Genomic DNA, 22027 nt, shown 5'->3' on the forward strand with positions numbered 1-22027 from the left:
CCAAAGACTTGAAATCACAGGGCAAGAGATAATTTGTGTCATTACTTTTTTTGTTAAGATTTTATTTATTTACTTATTTAGAATGCAAACTAGGGGGAGGCAGATGGAGAGGGGGAAAGAATCTCAAGCAGATTTCAAGCTGAGTGCAGAGCCCAAAGTGGGGTTCAATTCCCACCCTGAGATCATGACCTGAGCCAAAACCAAGAGACGGATGCTCAAATGAATGAGGCACTCAGACACCCCAAGAGGGAATTTGTTTATAACTTCAGGAAGGATCCCCAAAATATAATTATGATTTATGAAATTTCTTACTAAGAATCTTACTAAAGAGTCCAAAAAGCAATACAAAGAAAATACAAGTATTGAAGATACTCAATGACTCACTCTTTTTTCTAATGGCAGAAAAGAAGAAACCCGTCTCACAGAAAATGAGACAGTTACTTAAATGAATTATATTTATACATGTCAATATTTTAAAAACATGGTATTACGTGAAAAAAAGTAGGTTACAAGAGTATGCAAGCAAAATTTCAAAACCCACAAACCAGTAACATAGTACACAGATATATACTCGTGTAATAAACACGTAAAACAACACAAGACCAAAGCGCACCACCAATATGACAGCAGCTACCAATGGGGAGGAAAATACGGTATGAACTGGAACTTGAAGATTTACTTTTATTTATTATACTCCCTTAAAAAAACAACAATTATGGTGAAAATACTGACTTAATCTTAGTGGTAGATACATACGTATTCATACCATTTTGCACTTTTCTATAGGTTTGCATTATTCTACAATGAAAAAGAAAAACATGAGTCAAACAGAACATTTATATTACTTATCACTACATTTAAAAGATTACAGGAAGTTTAAAAACAAATGCACCCATTATTCACTAACTTTTAACTGCTATTAACCAGTTTAATCAACTCCTAGTTTTCTCTCTCAGACCTCAGTAGACTATTTCAAGGAAGTCATGCTCAACCTTTACACTATGTCTTAAGAGCTATAGAGCTTCAGCAACTTCAGCTGATTTCAAAGTCCTTCAGGTTCTCCACCTGTATAACAGTGAAATTATTCTCCTTGCACGAGTATTCTAATAGCATTTTCTACTCTTGATAATCATATCTAACAATTTTTTCTTCATAATAAGAGAAATTTTCACCACCCTTTTCTCAGTGGGGTAAACCCAAATGGAGTGCTTTTACTCATGAGAATAGATATTCCAATAAAGGATTAATTCCCTTACTATAAACAATAATATTCTCTAAGAATAATCCAGCAGCTGGTTAGCAGTATAAACTGGGAATACAAAAAAAGCATAATAACTAACATGGATTAAGCACTAATATAATCCAGGAAATCCTAATGCTTTACCTGGACTATCTCCTTTAATCTTTTTAATAAATTTGTGAGGTAGAGACAGTAGTGCTCTTAATTATTTTGAAAAAGTACATTTGTTCCAATTCAGTTTTATAATGTCAATTTTGTGTTTGCCTGAGCATGATTTTGTCTGCAAGAAATACTAGGTGAAGATAGAGAATGGCTACCAGCTGAACTGGGCTTTGTAGGAATGACAAAACATACTAACCTCAAACATCTACCTCACAGAAGAAGAGAATTAGTGATATAGAAGACCAAATGATGAAAAATAAAGAAGCTTAGAAGAGAGATGAACTACTACTGGATCATAAAGGGAGAATTCGAGAGAGAAGTGATACCATAAGACAAAAAAATATTAGAGTAATTGGGATCCCTGAAGAAGAAAGAGAGAGGGAAAGAAGGTATACTGGACTAAGTTATAGAGTAGAACTTCCCTAATTTGGGGAAGGAAACAGGCATCAAAATCCAGGAGGCACAGAGAACCCCCCTCAAAATCAATAAAAATAGGTCCACACCCTGTCATCTAATATTAAAACTTACTAGTCTTAGTGACAAAGAGAAAATCCTGAAAGTAGCTCAGGACAAGAAATCTGTAACATACAACAGTAGAAATATCAGATTGGCAGCAGATTTATCCATAGAGACCTGGCAGGCCAGAAAGGACTGGCAATGATATAATCAGAGCACTAAACAAGAAAAGTACGGAGCCAAGAATACTATATCCAGCTAGGCTGACACTGAAAACAGAAGGAGAGATAAAAAAACAAAACAAAACAAAACAAAACAAAAAAAACCTTCCAGGACAAACAGCAACTAAAAGAATTTACAAACACCAAACCAGCCCTACAGGAAATACTGAAAGGGGTCCTCTTAGCAAAGAGAGAGCCCAGAAGTAACATAGACCAGAAAGGAACAGAGATAATATACAGTTATAGTCACCTTATGAACAATACAATAGCACTAAATTAATATTTTTCAATAATTACCCTGGATGTAAATGGACTAAATGCCCAATCTAAAGACACAGGATATCAGACTGGATAAAAAAACAAGGCCCATCAAAATGCTATCTGCAAGAGACTCATTTTAGACCCAAAGACCTCCAGATTTAAAGTGAGCAGGTGGAAAAACATTTACCATGCTAACGGACATCAAAAGAAAGCTAGGATGGAATTCCTTATATTGGAAAAACTAGATTTTCATCCAAAGACTATATAATAAGAGATGAGGAAGGACACTATATCATACTTAAGGGTCCGTCCAACAAGAAGATCTAACAATTTTAAATATCTATGCCTCTATCATGGGAGCAGCCAATTATATAAACCAATTAATAACAAAATCAAAGAAACACAACAATAATACAATAATACTAGGAGACTATAACACCCCCCCACCACAAAATGGATAGATCAACTACGCAAAAGATCAAAAAGGGAATGAAGGCATTAAATGACACACTGGATGAGAAGGATGTTACTGATATATTCAGAACACTCTATCCCAAAGCAACAGAATACACATTCTTCTCTAGTGCACATGGAACATTCTCCAGAATAGATCACATCCTGGGTCACAAATTAGGTCTCAACGGGTACCAAAAGATCAGGATCATTCCCTGCATATTTTCAGAACACAATGCTTTGAAACTAGAATTCAATCACAAGAAGAAAGTTGGAAAGAACTGAAATACATGGAGGCTAAAGAGCATCGTGGGTCAACCAGGAAATTAAAGAAGAATTAAAATATTCATGGAAAAAAATGAAATGAAAACACAAGTTCAAAATCTTTGTGATACGACCTAAACTTAAAGGAGCTGGACAAAAAACAGACAATAAAGCCTAAAACCAGCAAGAGAAGAGAATAAGGACTAGAGTAAAAAACAGTAGAACAGATCAACAAAACTAGGAGCTGGTTCTTTCAAAGAATTAATAAGATTGATAACCCCCTGGACAGATTTATCCAAAAGAAAAGAGAAAGGACCCAAATAAATAAAATCACAGAGGAAAGAGGAGAGAACACAACCAACACCAAAGAAATGCAAACAATTACAAGAACATATTATGAGCAACTGTATGTCAACAAATTAGGCAATCTGGAAGAAATGGATGCATGCCTAGAGATGTATACACTACCACAACTGAACTAGGAAGAAACAGAACACCTGAACAGACCCATAACCAGTAAGGAAATTGAAGCAGTCATCAAAAACCTCCCAACAAACAAGAGCCCAGGACCAGATGGCTTCCCAGGGGAATTCTACCAAACATTTAAAAAAGAATTAATACCTATTCTCCTGAAACTGTTCCCAAAAAATGAAAACGGAAGGAAAACTTCCAAACTTATTTTATGAGGCCAGCATGACTTTGATCCCAAAACCAGACAAAGGCCCCCATCAAAAAGGAGAATGGCAGACCAATATCCCTGATGAATATAGATACCAAGATTCTCAAGTGTCAGGATATAAAATAAATGCACAGAAATCAGTTGCATTTCTTCACACCAATAAAAATACAGAAGGAGAAATTAAGGGGTAGATCCCATTTACAACTCCACCGCAAAACATAAGATACCCAGGAGTAAAATCTAACCAATGGGGCAAAGAATCTGGACTCAGAAAATTCTAGAATACCCACGAAAGAAATTGAAGAAGACGCAAAGAAATGGAAAAACACTGCATGCTCATGGATTAGAAGAACAAATATTGTGAAAATGTCTATGCTACCTAGAACAACCTATGCATTTAATGCAATTTCTATTAAAAAACAACACCTTTTTTCACAGAGCTGGAACAAATAATACCAAAATTTGTATGGAACCAGGAAAGACCCTGAATAACCAGAGGAGTGTTGAAAAGAAGAGCAAAGGTTGCAGCATCACAATTCCAAACTTCAAGCTCTATTACAAAGCTGCAATCATCAAGACAGTATGGTACTGACACAAGAACAGACAGATAGATATTTAACAGAATAGAGAACCCAGAAATGGATGCTCAACTCTATAGTCAACTAATATTCAACAAAGCAGGAAAGAATGTCTAACAGAAAAAAGACAGTCTCTTCAACAAATGGTGTTGGGAAAATTGGACAGCCACATGCAGAAGAATGGAACTGGACTATTTCCTTACACCACACATAAAAATAGTCTAAAAATGGATGAAAGACTCAATATGAGATAGGAATCCATCAAAATCCTTGAGGAGAACACAAGCAGCAACCTCTGTGACTTCAGCTGCAGCAACTTCTTCCTAGAAACATCACCAAAGGCAAGGGAGGCAAGGGCACAAATAACCTATTGGGACTTCAAGACCAAAAGCTTTTGCACAGCAAACATCTGACAAAACCAAAACACAACCAACAGAATGAGAGAAGATGGTTGCAAATGACATATCAGATAAAGGGCTAGTATCCAAATCTATAAAGAACTTATCACTTTAAGAATTCAACACTTAAAGAACACATAATCCAATAAAGAAATGGACAGAAGAACAGACATTTCTGCAGAGACATCCAAATGGCCAACAGACACATGAAAAAGTACTCAACATCACTTAGCATCAGGAAAATACAAATCAAAACCACAAAGAGATACCACCTCACACCAGTCAGAATGGCTAAAATTAACAGGTCAGGAAATGACAGACGTTGGCAAGGATGCGGAGAAAGGGGAACCCTCCTACACCATTGGTGGGAATATAAGCTGGTGCAGCCACTCTGGAAAACAGTATGGAGGTTCCTCAAAAACTTGAAAATAAAGCTACCCTATGACCGAGCAATCGCACTACTGGATATTTACCCCAAAGAAACAAATGTGATCCAAAAGAGCATGTGCACCCCAATGTTTATAGCAGCAATGTCCACAGCAGCCAAACTATGGACAGCCAAACTATAGCTAAACTATAGTTGTTCATCAGCAGATGAATGGATAAAGAAGATGTCATATATATTACATAATGGAATATTATGCAGCCATCAAAAAAAATGAAATCTTGGGGTGCCTGGGTGGCTCAGTTGTTAAGCAGCTGCCCTCGGCTCAGGTCATGATCCCAGAGTCCTGGGATTCGAGCCCCACGTCAGGCTCTCTGCTTGGCGGAAAGCCTGCTTCTCCCTCTGCCACTCCCCCTGCTTGTGTGCTCTCTCTCTTGCTGTCTCTCTCTTTGTCAAATAAATAAATAAGATCTTAAACAAACAAAAAAGAAATCTTGTCATTTGCAATGACATGGATGGAACTAGAGGGCAGTATGCTAAGCAGAGTAAGTCGATCAGAGAAAGACAATTATCATATGATCTAACTGATATGAGGAATTTGAGAAACAAGACAGGATCATAGGGGAAGGGAGGAAAAAAATGAAACAAGACAAAACCAGAGAGGGAGATAAACCATAAGAGACTGTTAATCTCAGGAAACAAACTGAGGATTGCTGGAGGGAAGAGAGGTGGGAGGGATGGGGTGGGTGGTTGATGGACACTGGGAGGGTATATGCTCAGGAGAGGGCTGTGAATCATGTAAAACTTATGAATCACAGACCTGTACCCCTGAAACAAATAATACACTATATGTTAATTTAAAAAAATAAGAAATTTAAAAAACAGAATAGTTAAAAAATCAACAATTTAACAAAAGTATTGAAAGCCGGGAGGAGGAGTCAAGATGGTGGAGAAGTAGCAGGCTGAGACTACTTCAGGTAGCGGGAGATCAGCTAGATAGCTTATTTAAAGATTGCAAACACCTACAAATCCAACGGGAGATCGAAGAGAAGAAGAACAGCAATTCTAGAAACAGAAAATCAACCACCTTCTGCAAGGTAGGACTGGTGGAGAAGTGAATCCAAAGCGACGGGAAGATAGACCGCGGGGGGAGGGGCCGGCTCCCGGCAAGAGGCGGAGCAACGGAGCACAAAATTGGGACTTTTTTTTTTTTAAAGATTTTTTATTTATTTATTTGACAGAGAGAGATCACAAGTAGACAGAGAGGCAGGCAGAGAGAGAGAGAGAGAGAGAGAGGGAAACAGGCTCCCTGCTGAGCAGAGAGCCCGATGCGGGACTCGATCCCAGGACCCTGAGATCATGACTTGAGCCGAAGGCAGCGGCCCAACCCACTGAGCCACCCAGGCGCCCCCCAAATCGGGACTTTTAAAAGTCTGTTCCGCTGAGGGACATCGGTCCAGAGGCTTAACCGGGGTGAAGCCCACGCGGGGTCAGCGTGGCCTCAGGTCCCGCAGGGTCACAGAAGGATCAGCGGTGTCTGAGTGTCGCAGAGCTTAAAGGTATTAGAACAGGGAAGCCGGCTACAGAGACAGAGCCGAGGACTGAGCTCTAAGCTCGGGGTTACCTTGAACAAGCCTTTCTCAAGAAACAAGAAAGGTCTTAGGTACACAACCTAACCCTACACCTAAAGGAGCTGGAGAAAGAACAAGAAAGAAACCCTAAACCCAGCAGGAGAATAGAAATCATAAAAATCAGAGCAGAAATCAATGAAATAGAAACCAAAAAAACAATAGAACAAATCAACGAAACTAGGAGCTGGTTCTTTGAAAGAATTAATAAGATTGACAAACCCCTGGCCAGACTTATCAAAAAGAAAAGAGAAAGGACCCAAATAAATAAAATCATGAATGAAAGAGTAGAGATCACAACGAACACCAAAGAAATACAGACAATTATAAGAACATACTATGAGCAACTCTATGCCAACAAATTGGACAATCTGGAAGAAATGGATGCATTCCTAGAGACATATAAACTACCACAACTGAACCAGGAAGAAATAGAAAGCTTCAACAGACCCATAACCAGTAAGGAGGTTGAAACAGTCATCAAAAATCTCCAAATAAAAGCCCAGGGCCAGACGGCTCCCCAGGGGAATTCTACCAAACATTTAAAGAAGAACTAATTCGGGGCACCTGGGTGGCTCAGTGGGTTGGGGCCTCTGCCTTCGGCTCAGGTCATGGTCCCAGTGTCCTGGGATCGAGCCCCACATCAGGCTCTCTGCTCTGCGGGGAGCCTGCTTCCACCTCTCTCTCTGTCTGCCTCTCTGCCTACTTGTGATCTCTGTCTGTCAAATAAATAAAATGAAATATTTAAAAATAAAGAAAGAAAGAAAGAAAGAAAGAAAGAAAGAAAGAAGAACTAATTCCTATTCTCCTGAAACTGTTCCAAAAAATAGAAATGGAAGGAACACTTCCAAACTCATTTTATGAGGCCAGCATCACCTTGATCCCAAAACCAGACAAGGATCCCATCAAAAAAGAGTACAGACCAATATCCTTGATGAACACAGATGCAAAAATTCTCGCCAAAATACTAGCCAATAGGATTCAACAGTACATTAAAAGGATTATTCACCACGACCAAGTGGGATTTATTCCAGGGCTGCAAGGCTGGTTCAACATCCGCAAATCAATCAATGTGATACAACACATTAATAAAAGAAAGAACAAGAACCATATGATACTCTCCATAGATGCTGAAAAAGCATTTGACAAAGTACAGCATCCCTTCCTGATCAAAACTCTTCAAAGTGTAGGGATAGAGGGCACATACCTCAATATTATCAAAGCCATTTATGAAAAACCCACCACAAATATCATTCTCAATGGAGAAAAACTGAAAGCTTTTCTGCTAAGGTCAGGAACACGGCAGGGATGTCCCTTATCACCACTGCTATTCAACATAGTACTAGAAGTCCTAGCCTCAGCAATCAGACAACAGAAGGAAATTAAAGGCATCCATATTGGCAAAGAAGAAGTCAAACTATCACTCTTCGCAGATGATATGATACTATATGTGGAAAACCCAAAAGACTCCACTCCAAAACTGCTAGAACTTGTACAGGAATTCAGTAAAGTGTCAGGATATAAAATCAATGCACAGAAATCAGTTGCATTTCTCTACACCAACAACAAGACAGAAGAAAGAGAAATTAAGGAGTCAATCCCATTTACAATTGCCCCAAAACTAAAGAACCTAGGAATAAACCTAACCAAAGAGACTAAGAATCTATACACAGAAAACTATAAAGTATTCATGAAAGAAATTGAGGAAGACACAACGAAATGGAAAAATGTTCCATGCTCCTGGATTGGAAGATAAATATTGTGAAAATGTCTATGCTACCTAAAGCAATCTACACATTTAATGCAATTCCTATCAAAGTACCATCCATTTTTTTCAAAGAAATGGAACAAATAATCCTAAAATTTATATGGAACCAGAAAAGACCTCGAATAGCCAAAGCAATATTGAAAAAGAAAGCCAAAGTTGGTGGCATCACAATTCCGGACTTCAAGCTCTATTACAAAGCTGTCATCATCAAGACAGCATGGTACTGGCACAAAAACAGACACATAGATCAATGGAACAGAATAGAGAGCCCAGAAATGGACCCTCAACTCTATGGTCAACTCATCTTCGACAAAGCAGGAAAGAATGTCCAATGGAACAAAGACAGCCTCTTCAATAAATGGTGTTGGGAAAATTGGACAGCCACATGCAGAAAAATGAAATTGGATCATTTCCTTACACCACACACGAAAATAGACTCAAAATGGATGAAGGATCTCAATGTGAGAAAGGAATCCATCAAAATCCTTGAGGAGAACACAGGCAGCAACCTCTTCGACCTCAGCCGCAACAACATCTTCCTAGGAAAATCGCCAAAGGCAAGGGAAGCAAGGGCAAAAATGAACTATTGGGATTTTATCAAGATCAAAAGCTTTTGCACAGCAAAGGAAACAGTTAACAAAACCAAAAGACAACTGAGAGAATGGGAGAAGATATTTGCAAAGGACATATCAGATAAAGGGCTAGTGTCCAAAATCTATAAAGAACTTAGCAAACTCAACACCCAAAGAACAAATAATCCAATCAAGAAATGGGCAGAGGACATGAACAGACATTTCTGCAAAGAAGACATCCAGATGGCCAACAGACACATGAAAAAGTGCTCCATATCACTCGGCATCAGGGAAATACAAATCAAAACCACAATGAGCTATCACCTCACACCAGTCAGAATGGCTAAAATGAACAAGTCAGGAAATGACAGATGCTGGCGAGGATGCGGAGAAAGGGAAACCCTCCTACACTGTTGGTGGGAATGCAAGCTGGTGCAACCACTCTGGAAAACAGCATGGAGGTTCCTCAAAATGTTGAAAATAGAACTACCCTATGACCCAGCAATTGCACTGCTGGGTATTTATCCTAAAGATACAAACGTAGAGATTCGAAGGGGCACGTGCACCCGAATGTTTATAGCGAATGTCTACAATAGCCAAACTATGGAAAGAACCTAGATGTCCATCAATAGATGAATGGATAAAGAAGATGTGGTATATATACACAATGGAATACTATGCAGCCATCAAAAGAAATGAAATCTTGCCATTTGCGACGACGTGGATGGAACTAGAGGGTATCATGCTTAGCGAAATAAGTCAATCGGAGAAAGACAACTATCATATGATCTCCCTGATATGAGGGAGAGAAGATGCAACATGGGGGGTTAAGGGGTAGTAGAAGAGTAAATGAAACAAGATGGGATTGGGAGGGAGACAAACCATAAGTGACTCTTAATCTCACAAAACAAACTGAGGGTTGATGGGGGGAGGGGGGTTGGGAGAGGGGGGGGTGGGGTTATGGACATTGGGGAGGGTATGTACTATGGTGAGTGCTGTGAAATGTGTAAACCTGGCGATTCACAGACCTGTACCCCTGGGGATAAAAATATATGTTTAAAAAAATAATAAAATTAAAATTAAAAAAAAAAGTATCTAAAGCCTAATTCCATTTGCAAAATCTCTCCCAGAATTCTAGCAAGTTTTTGTAAAACAGAGTTTCAAAAAAAACCTTTGGTCTTTTTTCACAGAATTGAACAAAAAAAATTCATCTACACTGTAAAAAAAATTAATAACTTAGATCTCAGGTCATGATCTCAGGGTCCCAATAACTAAATAATTCATTAACAATTCTGGAATGCTCACTGAGGCATCTAAGCCACAGGAAATTCAGACCTACAAATAAATATCAGGACTTCATGGCAAACCAGTCCCTAAGCACTGTGGCTTGGTCTCCTTAATCCATTTTTCAAGATGGCTAAAATAAAAACAAAAACAAGTTTTTACATTTAGATCAAGTAAATCATTTTAGTCTCTGTGTCATATCCAACAGATATGAACCATACAACTTAAAAACGCTGTCAAGTTGATGGTGATTAAAAACTACTCTTTAATGCTTAGTTTAACAATTCTTTCAAGACCCCTTTTCTTGAGAAATGAGAAACTGGAGAACAGAGCACAACCCTACAGACACTGCCACTCATCTACTTTTATATTTAGTCATTTAATAAATAATGAGTTATGTAAAAATGCATATGAAAACTTGGCATGTTTTCTAAACATCATTATGCTTTTACCAGTAGGTGGTGAAGTCAATTCGTGGTTATCTAGAAGTATCATTCTAAAATATACAATAGAACACTTCAGAAACTGAGCTCCAAAACTTCATTTAATAATAAAGCTCAAGAAAATATGTCCAAGTGCAAGCTATGTTGTCTTCAAATTCAAAAGATATGGAATACACTTCACAATTTCTGAACAAAAAGTACTACTTTTCCATTATTGTTTCCTTATAGCTACAAACACAGCCAAAAACAGAACCTTCATTTAGTTGTGTAAGACATAACTACTTTAGGTCTGGATTAACATTCTAATTTTGTATTAATTTTATAATAACCTAGAAACTAGATACATTTAGAATAGCCAATTCTAGGTGTTAAAATGACTTTCACAATACTACATGGATTTAGAGTATTAGGTTAACATGGTGTTTTATCAATAAACAAGATACAACAAACATAGCTGATTCATGACTCTCATGGCTCTCCTCTTTTCCTACTTGAGGGGCACCTGGGTGGCTCAGTCGGTTAAGCTCTGCCTTTGGCTCAGGTCATAATCCCAGGGTCTCAGGGTCCAGCAACACGTCAGACTTCCTGCGAAGAGTGTGCTTTTCCCTCTCTCTTTGTCCCTCCCCCAACACACACTCTCTCTCTGTTCGCTCTTTCTCAAATAAATAAATAAAATCTTTTAGAAAAAAAAGTTTTATCCTTCACAAAACCTTCTCTCATTGCTCACCTCATTCTACTTCAGACTTTCAATAACTTTCTCCTCTGAAGTTCCACTATATCTTAATACTTCTAGTATAGTGGTTACCACATATAATTTCAGTTGTGTTTTTCTCCCCTATAGAACCTTAAAGAAACAGACACCTAGTAATTGTTGAATGGACAAACTAATGCATGAACAGACCTTAGCTACTTCATTACAGTAAAGAGTAAAGTAGGTGTCACATAGGTAGACTAAGATTTAGACTCTTACCTGTCTGGAGTTGGTCAAATACAATTTTGCTCCCAGATTTAAAATCTGCAGTTTTACCAGATCATCTTCACTAGTGAAGCTTTTAGCCATCTTCCTCAAAACATCAGGGGCAATTTTAGGAACTCGTTCACAGTTTTCTCCAATTAGCCAAAGAATACTTGCTCTAGCCACAGGAACCTAACATGGGAAGCAGATTATATAGTTACAAATAAGATAATCACACTCACTCCTTGACAATAACATAGAAAAGGCTCTAAATATAATAAAGGTTTTATATCCACTCACGTAATATGTATACCCAGGAAGTGTAATTTTAGTTATGGGTTTTCCTTAGTTATCAAAAATAAACACCCAGGAATTATCATCAAAACTGATTTCAGAGATAATGCCTTAGAAAACATTCACAGAGAAAAAACCATTTGTCTAGAATCTTGATTCTATCATAGATGTGCAAGTTCATGCACATTTGTTTATGCATTACTGGTGCTGCTTTTGTCCTATAATAGCAGAGGTAAGTACAGTTGATCCTTGAACAATACAGGTTTGAACTACAGTGAGTCTTTACTAATCATTTTTTTCAATAACTATAGCATAATACTGTAAACATATATTCTCTTCTTTATGATTTTCATAATAACATTTTCTATTTTCTGGCTTATTGTAAGAACTCAAGTTTGTAATATATGCAACATACAAAGCATGTGTTAATCCACTGTTTATGTTATTGGTAAGGCTTCTAGTCCACAATAGGCTATCAGCACTTAAGTTTTGGGGGAGTCAAAGTTAAACCTGGATATTTCACTGTAGGAAGGAGGGTGTTAAAGCTGAAAATATTCACTATATAGCAATTTTAGAAAAGGTTTTCTGACTTCTGCTCTAAGGCACTGGTTAATAAACCTCAATAAATCATCCAGAATTCTTACTAAAACTACAGGGTTTTGGTATCAGGTCCAGGCAGTAGCTCTGTTATGGGGCCCAGGAATTTACATTTTATGAAGCATCACAGATGATTTCTAAGATGGGAGGCCTGCAAACCATGTTTTGAGAATCCACTGGATAACAGAAAGAAAGAAATAGATTCATTAAAGACCATGATTTCAAATTAAAACTCTTACTATCCTCTATATATTTGCATCTACAGTACTGGGGATATATAAAACTGACAAAATCATCAAAGTATAATTATAAAATCATGAATCCTGGTCTATTAGTTGGTCATCAACAAAAGAAACAAGGAAAAGATAAATCTGCCCGATACTGTATTTTGGCATTTTATTTTTTAATAAAGTACATTTCAATATAATTTGTTTTTTTTAATTGCTTTGCTACAAATTGGAAACCATCCATCAGCACCATTAAGACCAACATTTTAGAGTATGCAAATTAGCTTTATTACTATTTGTTTATTTGTATCCTTTCTTACTCCAAAAGAGATTTGAAGGGGTATGTAAATTAGTTTTTGTGAACATTTTCACCTACTATAGAAAATCTGCTTTTCATAATAAATGAAAAAGCCAATGACTATCATTAAGAGGTAGCATCACAAGAAGAGATAATAGTCTTTTTATGAAATCCTTTCCAATTCCTCAAATAAAGTCCTAATATTTTCACTACTATTTCACAGGTGTACAGGGCATAAGTGCTGAAGAAGAAAGGGAGAGTAGGGACCTTTGCACAACTAAAATTTTATCGCAATATCCACCACCTCAAATTCTTTCAAAACACTCATTTTATGAAATAGTATAAAATTACTAAGACATTCCTTTTTTAAGATTTTATTTGACAGAGATCACAAGTAGGCAAAAAGGCAGGCAGAGAGAGGAGGAAGCAGGCTCCCTGCTGAGCAGAGACCCACCCCCCCATGCGCTCAATCCCAAGACCCTGGGATCATGACCTGAGCCGAAGGCAGAGGCTTTAACCCACTGAGCCACCCAGGCGCCCCTACTAAGACATTCCTAACTTGGGTGTTTCACCAGAAGCAAAATGAGGTCATCTGAAAGCTTTAAAACCAAAGTATGTATTTTCACATACTATGACAATAGCATTATCTATAAATTAATATTAGAATGAGCTTTAGTAACAGAGAAGAAATCACATTATTCATGTAATAAGTTTAGTAAGTATAAATAATACATATAGTAATAAATGCTATTATAAATCTATTCATGAAGTATGATAAAACTGATATCCTTACTGTATACTGAATGTGGAAAGAGGTTATTTCTAATGTTCCAAAGGCTACATTGCATTAAAACCTTATTCCCAATCTATTATTTTAAATTGGGCTAAAGAATAGTAATTGAGTGGTACATTAAATTTTCTAGTATGAAGCAATTCAAGTTGCCTGATTTCATGAAAGGTACCTCTAAATAAGAATATATGTACAGGGACACCTGGGTGGCTCAGTGGGTTAAGTCTCTGCCTTCAGCTCGGGTCATGGTCTCAGGGTCCTGGGATCAAGCCCCACAACCAGCTCTCTGCTCGGCGGGGAGCCTGCTTCCTCCCTCTCACTCTGCCTGCCTCTCTGCCTACTTGTGATCTCTCTCTGTCAAATAAATAAATAAAATAGTTTTTAAAAAAAGAATATATGTACAACTTCAGATTTTGGTTATGCTAGATTTACTTTTCTTAAATATTTTATTATATACTACTGGTATAAAAATTAGAATTCTAGGACATTCTAACCTACAATCCCACTTTAATTAATTTTCTTCTGGTAACACAGTTATATTCTTTTTTGCAATTAAGAAGATAATTTCAAAAAGTTTTAAGAGATTGTTTATATTCTTACTTATTAATATACTAAGATTAAAATAATATTTAAACACTCTAAACATTCATAATGCATACATTTAAAATACAATTCTTTGGGAAAAATGAAAATCAATAAATTGTAATGCTCACAATGAAAAATCTCAAGACGGTGGTGGTAGAGGGCAAGGTAATATTCAGAGGTTCTAGAACTGAAGTAATTAAACTTCCAAGTAAACATATTAAAAACTTCAGGAAACTTCTCCACAACAGGAAATAATATCAATATAAAATATATTTATACCAAATTCTTGGTGACAGCAATTTATTAAAAAGCTTAGGAAACTGACAAGCCCAGTGTTTCTGTATGTTTGGCTGCAACCAGAATCCTAAGATTTTCAAATTCCAGCCCTACCTTTCTCTCCCAATTAAGTTACAGGACTCCCATTTGTACACCACTGATAATATGATTCATAGCATCACTACTTTCAAAGATTTAAAATCAGAAAATCAGTCACTTTTTGTTCTCCATGGTCTTTTCAATCACAGAATGAACAGGACCACTGAACTAAAACCAAACTAATAATACACACATACAAATTAATAATATATGTATGCATAAGACATAATACTTTTATTATGAACTTCTGCTTTTCAATATTTTCAAAGACAAACTGGATAGTAAATGACTTTGATTCTTTATTCTAAATGCCCTGATCAAGTGGTTCTTTTTTTTTTTTTAAGATTTTATTTATTTATTTGACAGAGAGAAATCACAAGTAAGCAGAGAGGCAGGCAGAGAGAGAGGAGGAAGCAGGCTCCCTGCTGAGCAGTAAGCCCGATGTGGGGCTCGAACCCAGACCTGGGATCATGACCTGAGCCGAAGGCAGTGGCTTAACCCACTGAGCCACCCAGGCGCCCCTGATCAAGTGGTTCTAAGTGCACTTTTAAAACCTTCTTCAAGAAAGCAGTTTCCACTGTCATTTTAACCCATTAACTTGCCTGCAAAAAATATGATTCCTAGCTGACCACAGCAGTTATAGAAAGATTTTACAGATCACCCTATAACCAGTTCAATGTAAAAGCTATTATATTTCAACACTAGCCACTGCACAATGCAGTAGTGTAAAATAAATCCTGCAACATCAATTTTATTTATTTAAATTTGTCAAAGGGAAAATCACTAAACATCTAAACAAACTGCATAAAACTAACAAATCAGATCCAATATTCTGTATCTGGACTCAATATGCATTAACACTATAGCATGAATTAAGTTGGGGCAACAGGGCAAGGCTAGTTACCTTGTGAAATGGTAGGCATTCAGGGAGGCACCAAGGCAAAGATTACATAAAGTGCTATTTCAATACTACTCAGTAGTCTTCACAAAATAACATCTTTTAATTACTCTCTTATGATATTAAGTCCTTATCTGTCCCATAAAACATTGTATGAAACAAACTCTGATAGAGTAATATTCATGTAGCATGCATTTTATTCTGGAAAAACTGCTCTACAAGCAGTCTTTACTAGACATGAAGTATAGTCCAAAGGATAAATATTCACAATCAAAACATGTAAGTTGACTGTACTACCTACACAGATATAACTTATTCAGTCTGAATTTAAAAAGTAGAATCTAAATTTTAGTTCTCATATTTTCAACTATGTCACTTAAAAAATAGTAACTTAATAAATGACAAATGGAATCAAAATCTTGAAACAACAAAATCTAAGTTCCTTTTTTAGAAAAATCGCATAGTCAACATCTACTGAGTTCTTACCATGCAACTGGCACTGTTTTAAGACTTTACCTGTTTTCTCAGTCTATTATATAACACAAAAACCTGAGAAAGTAGGCTCTACCATTATTCCCACTTGATATATGACGAAACTGGGGCACAAAGAGGTTAAGAAACATGCCCAGCTTCTTACAGCTTGTCAGTGGTGGAAGTAAGACTGGAAGTCCAAGTCTGAATCCAGAGTTCACCATGGCTACTGGACAGAGACAAAATGAGTGTTTTATACTAGGAAAAATACCAGCCAGCAAGGCAGGAAGACCGGTTCTGGTCCTGAATCAATCATGTAAATCATGGAGACAAATAACTTGACATCAGTAGGCCTCATTTACTCATTAATCAAATGAAGGATTACTCCTTTGGCCCAGTTCTTCTGCCATGGTGTATAATGGCTCCTTTATGGCCTTGTCTGTAGCTTTTCCAAGAACTGGCTTTTCAGGAGAGCTCTAGACCATTCTCTTGACAATTCCTGCATGTATGCATGTGGGGCATTTTCCCCACCTCCTCAGATCTCTTGTTCTATGGATAAGATGGCCAGAATGGAAAGAGATCTGGCTATCATTTTTGTTACCCCTCCTGGAGGGTAGATGAGCCCAGGATTCTATCCTGATAAAGTGGCTTAAGCATTGAGAGAAAATAGGCTCAAAGTGTCTTCTTGTCCTTTGACATTGTCCAGATTGGCTCTTTCTAACCAGTACTGTTTTAAGATATTACCCCTGGATGTAGGGGGAAATATACAGAAATTCAGGAAAAAAGGTCTCCTTTGAGGCTCTCAGATTTACCTTTCCATTTCAGAATCAATCACTTACCCACATTTAAGAGTCGTTAAGTGCTTGGTCAGAATAATAAAGCCCTATTTCCTTTTCCACATGTCTGTTACTCTTTAAATAAACAGCTCTCTTGAATATTTGGAGGAAACAGATTCTAGGGATTCAGTCACTCCCCATTCCTGACTTTGAAGTTGCTGTCAGTTATATCCCTCACCACCTTCTTCTGGCATAACTTGTACCACCAATCCCTAATCATTTTTAGGATTCTACATTACAAACTATCTTCCTTGTCCCACTTTCAAACACTTCAACTTCTTCAGATACATTAAGTAAACAGTAACAACTCATCACCTTTTAATTCTCTAAAATTTCAAAATTTTGCTATAGAACTATATATAGTTTTCTTTTAATTATTTGAATCTCCCTTTGAATCACATGCCCAATTTGTTCACTTTTGCTTTCTCTCTTTGCCTTATCAAAATCAGGAGGGATAGGGCACCTATGTCTGGGTGGCTCTGTCGGTTAAAGGTCCCAATCTTGATTTTGGCTCAGGTCATGATCTCAGAGGTGTGGGATCCAGCACCATGGTAGGCCCCACACTCAGCAGTGAGTCTGCTTCTCTCTCTCATCCTCTCCCTCTGCCCCTCCACCCACTTGCATGATCATGCACTCTCTCTCAAATAAATAAATAAATCTTTAAAAAAAGAATCAGGAGGGGTTATCTACTTTATTGTCTTTCCAAAGGAGATTTAAGATGCATTTATCAATTTCAATGACCTTTTTTTGGTATCCTATTTTACAAAATCAACTTTGATCCCTTTTAGACTTTCATGTTTTATTTCACTGTTGCTTTTCAAATTTTTTTTTTAAGATTTTTAAAAAATTTATTTATTTGACAAAGATCACAAGTAGGGAGAGAGGCAGGCAGAGAGAGAGGGGGAGGCAGGCTCCCTGCTGAGCAGAGAGCCCGATGTGGGGCTTGATCCTAGGACCTTGAGATCATGACCTGAGCCAAAGGCAGAGCCCTAATTCACTAAGCCACCCAGGTGCCCCTCTTTTTCAAATTTCTTAAGACAAACACCAAACTCCTTTATTTCTGGTCTCTTTACGTTAAAAATGGTAGCAGTGACTACTTTAGCCATACCCCACACATTTAAAACAAAGTGTTTTCTTTTCCTGTATTTTATATAAAGCTTGTATTTTTTCTTTTAAACCTTCTTTCACCTAGAAGTATATTTCTTACTTCAAAATTTTTCTGGTGCCCTTTCAGATTAATTCTAATTTTACTGCTTATGGTTAAAAAACATAAAATCTTTAAGTTTTCTTTATGTCCAAGTACATTCTTGAGTTTTTGTAAATTGTTTCATGAATACACCCATAAAAGTGGGTATTATCTGTTCAAGAAATATAAAATTTTACCTACAGGACTGAATCAAATATGTATTCTCTTTTTTAATTACTCTTTATCTTTATGTGCATATCTTACTCAAAATCTGGGTATATCAAAATATGAGAGAAGCATATTAAAGTCATCCACAAATTTCACCTTGCATTTTTTTTTTCCCTTTTTTCCCTTTTCTTTTTTTTTTTTAAGATTTTATTTATCCATTTATTGGAGAGAGAGAGAGTGTGTGCACAAGCAGAGGGAGTGGCAGAGGGAGAGGCAGGCTGATGTGGGGCTTGATCCCAGGACCCTGGGATCATGACCTGAACCGATGGCAGATGCTTAACAGACTGAGCCACCCAGGCGCCCCTCTCCTTGCATTTCTAATGGATTTTTCCATTATATATTTATTTGGTTGCCATATTTTTGTGTGCATATAGGTTTATGCCTTTCAGTTTCTTTGTAAATTGTCTTTTTTCATTGGATAATGTTCTTTTTATCTTCCTGCCTTAAAAAAAAAAAAAGATTTTGTTTATTTTGAGAGAGAGAAAGAGAGAGAAACAGAGAGAGCAAGCACCAGCAGGGGGAGAGGCAAGCAGACTCCCTGATGAACAGAGAGCCCAATGCAGGGATTGATCCCAGGACTTCAGGATCATGACCTGAGCCAAAGGCAGACACCTGACTGAGCCACTAGGCATCCTTCCTTCTGCTTTTAATTAATTTTAAATCTCACTTTCTTGTTCATCTTCACTTAATATCTCTTTTCCTATCTTCTTTTTTCAATCTTTATCACTTTGATTAAGGTGTTATAATTATAAATGGCTAGCTTTTGTTTACACTCCAATTTGAAAGTCAGTCTTTTAATGAGAGAATTAAGTCCCTTCATATTTAGGGTAGGATATACTTGGATTTTTACCCTTCTGCCTTACTTTATTATTTTTAAAAATTTATTATTTATTTTACAATTGTTTCCCTTTTTCCCCTTTGAATTTGAAATTCCTATCATACTTCCATATTCTACTAACCATTATCTTCTGACAAAAACAAAACAAAAAACAGGCTTCTGAGTTCATTCTGAGTTAATTTTTGTGAGTGGAGTGAGACCATTTTCCAGTTTCATTGTTCTCCATGTGTTGCTCTAATTCTCCCAGCACCATTTGTTGAAGAGACTATCCTTTTCCCATTGGGTATTCATGAATATTAGTTTGTTGACCATAAATGCCAGGGTTTAATTCCAGGCTCTATATTCTGTTGCATTGGTCTTTATGTCTATTTTTGTGCGAGTACCCTATTACTTTTATTATCATGGCTTTGTAGTATGGTTCGAATCAGGGAGTGCAATACCTCCAGATTTGTTCTTTCTTTTTCTCAGGATCTTTTGCCCATTTGGTGTCTTTTGCAGTTCCACACAAATTTTAGGATTGTTTCTTCTATTTCTGTGAAAAATGTGTTTTGTGTTTTGATGGGGATTACATTAAATGGCTTTAAGTAGTATGGCCATTTTAACAATACTAACCCTTCTCATCCATGAATGTGGGTTGTCTTTACTTCTACAGATCTTTCACTTTCTTTTTTTTTTTTTTAAAGATTTATTTATTTGACAGAGATTTATCTGCCAGAGACAGGCAGAGAGGCAGGCAGAGAGAGAGAGATAGAAGCAGGCTCCCTGCTGAGCAGAGAGCCCGAGGCTCAATCCCAGAACTCTGGGATCATGACCTGAGCAGAAGGCAGAGGCTTAACCCACTAACCCACTAACCCACCCCAGATCTTTCACTTTCTTATTGAAATTTATTCCTACTCATCTTATTGTTTTGATGCTATTGTGAGGGGGATGGTTTTATTTTTCAGATGATTCATTTCCTGTAAAGGAATGTAACTGATGTCTCTATGTTTATTTTGTACCCTGCCTTGTAACTGAAATCACTGATTAATTCCAACAGTATTTTTTTTTTTTAAGATTTTATTTATTTATTTGACAGAGAGGCAGGCAGAGAGACAGGAGGAAGCAGGCTCCCTGATGAGCAGAGAGCCCGATGCGGGACTCGATCCCAGGACTCTGAGATCATGACCTGAGCCGAAGGCAGCGGCTTAACCCACTGAGCCACCCAGGCGCCCCCAATTCCAACAGTATTTTGACTAACTCTTGGGATTTGCTATATATAGGACTGTATCCTATATCATCTTGCATTGCTCCTGATCTCAGGGGAAACGTTTCCTATTTTTTCCCAATGAGTATAATGTAAGCTGTAGGTATGTCATATACAGCCTTTACTATGTTGAGATACATTCCTTCTACAACCAATCCATTAAGGGTTTTTATCATGAAAGGATGTTATATTTTGTCAAATGCTTTTTCCTGACTCTATTCAGATAATCATGTGATTTTTGTCTTTCAGCTTATTAAAGTGATGTATTGAATTTATTGACTTGTATACAGTAAACCATCTTTGTGTGCTAAGGATAAATCCGATTTGGTCATGGCATATAATCCTATTAAAGTGTTCCTGAATTCAGTTTGCTAATATTTTGCTGAAATTTTTTCCATCTATATTCATCAGGGATACCGGTCTACAGCTTTCTTCTCTTGTGGTATCCTATTTGCTTTTGGTATCAAAATAATACTGGCCTTGCAGAATGGGTCTGGAAGTGTTCCCTCCTGCTCATTATTTTGGAAGAGTTTGAGGATTAGTGTTAATTCTTTCTTTAAATGTTTGGTAGAATTCTACTCTTGGTAGGTTGTGTGTTTCTAAAACTGGTACCCATTTCTTCTAGATTATGTAATTTGTTGGCATATAATTGTTTATAGTAGTCTCTGATAATTCTATATATTTCTGTAGTATCAGTTTTAATGTCTCCTCTTTCATTTCTAATTTTATCTATTTATTTTTTCTTTCCCTTAGTCTAACTAAAGGTTTGTCAGTTTTGCTTATCTTTTCAAAGAACCAGCTCTTAGTTTTATTGATCCTTTCTGTTATTTTTCTGGTCTCTATTTCATTTATTTCTACTGTGATACTTATTTTTCTTCTTCTGCTGGCTCTGGGTTTTAATTAAATGTAGTTCTTTGAGGGGTGCCTGGGTGGCTCAGTTGGTTAGGCAACTGCCTTCAGCTCAGGTCATGATTCTGGAGTCCCGGGATCGAGTCCCACATCGGGCTCCCTGCTCAGCAGGGAGTCTGCTTCTCCCACTGACCTCTCTCCTCTCATGCTCTCTCTCATGCTCTCTCTCTCAAATAATTAAATAAAATCTTTAAAAAAAAATGTAGTTCTTTGAGATATAAAGTTAGGTTGTTTTTTGAAATCTTTCTAATTTCTTAATATGTGTGTTCATTGCTATAAATTTTTCTCTCAAAACTGCTTTTGCTGCATACCATAATATTTGATATGTTGTGTTTTCATTTTCACTTATTTCAAGATAATTTTTTTTCTTTTAATTTTCTCTTTGACTCAATGGTTGTTTAGAAGAGTGTTGTTTAGCTTACACATACTTGTATACCTTTTCGCTTTCCTCTTATTGTTGATTTCCAGCTTCATACAATTATGGTCAGAAAAGAAAGTTGGTATG

At 37.0% G+C, this 22027-nt stretch overlaps 1 protein-coding gene across 2 annotated transcripts in view; it reads right to left on the reverse strand.

Moving 5' to 3' along the window:
• The window catches only part of AP3B1 (adaptor related protein complex 3 subunit beta 1), a 348039-nt gene that overhangs the window by 117562 nt on the left and 208450 nt on the right, over positions 1–22027 (reverse strand). For both annotated transcript variants that reach the window (XM_047731751.1, XM_047731750.1), the window contains one exon: positions 11763–11939. In XM_047731751.1, coding sequence (XP_047587707.1) covers positions 11763–11939 — 177 coding nt within the window. The remainder of the gene's footprint in view (positions 1–11762; positions 11940–22027) is intronic.

The sequence above is a fragment of the Lutra lutra genome, chromosome 5, assembly GCF_902655055.1.
Source record: "Lutra lutra chromosome 5, mLutLut1.2, whole genome shotgun sequence".
NCBI lineage: Eukaryota > Metazoa > Chordata > Mammalia > Carnivora > Mustelidae > Lutra > Lutra lutra.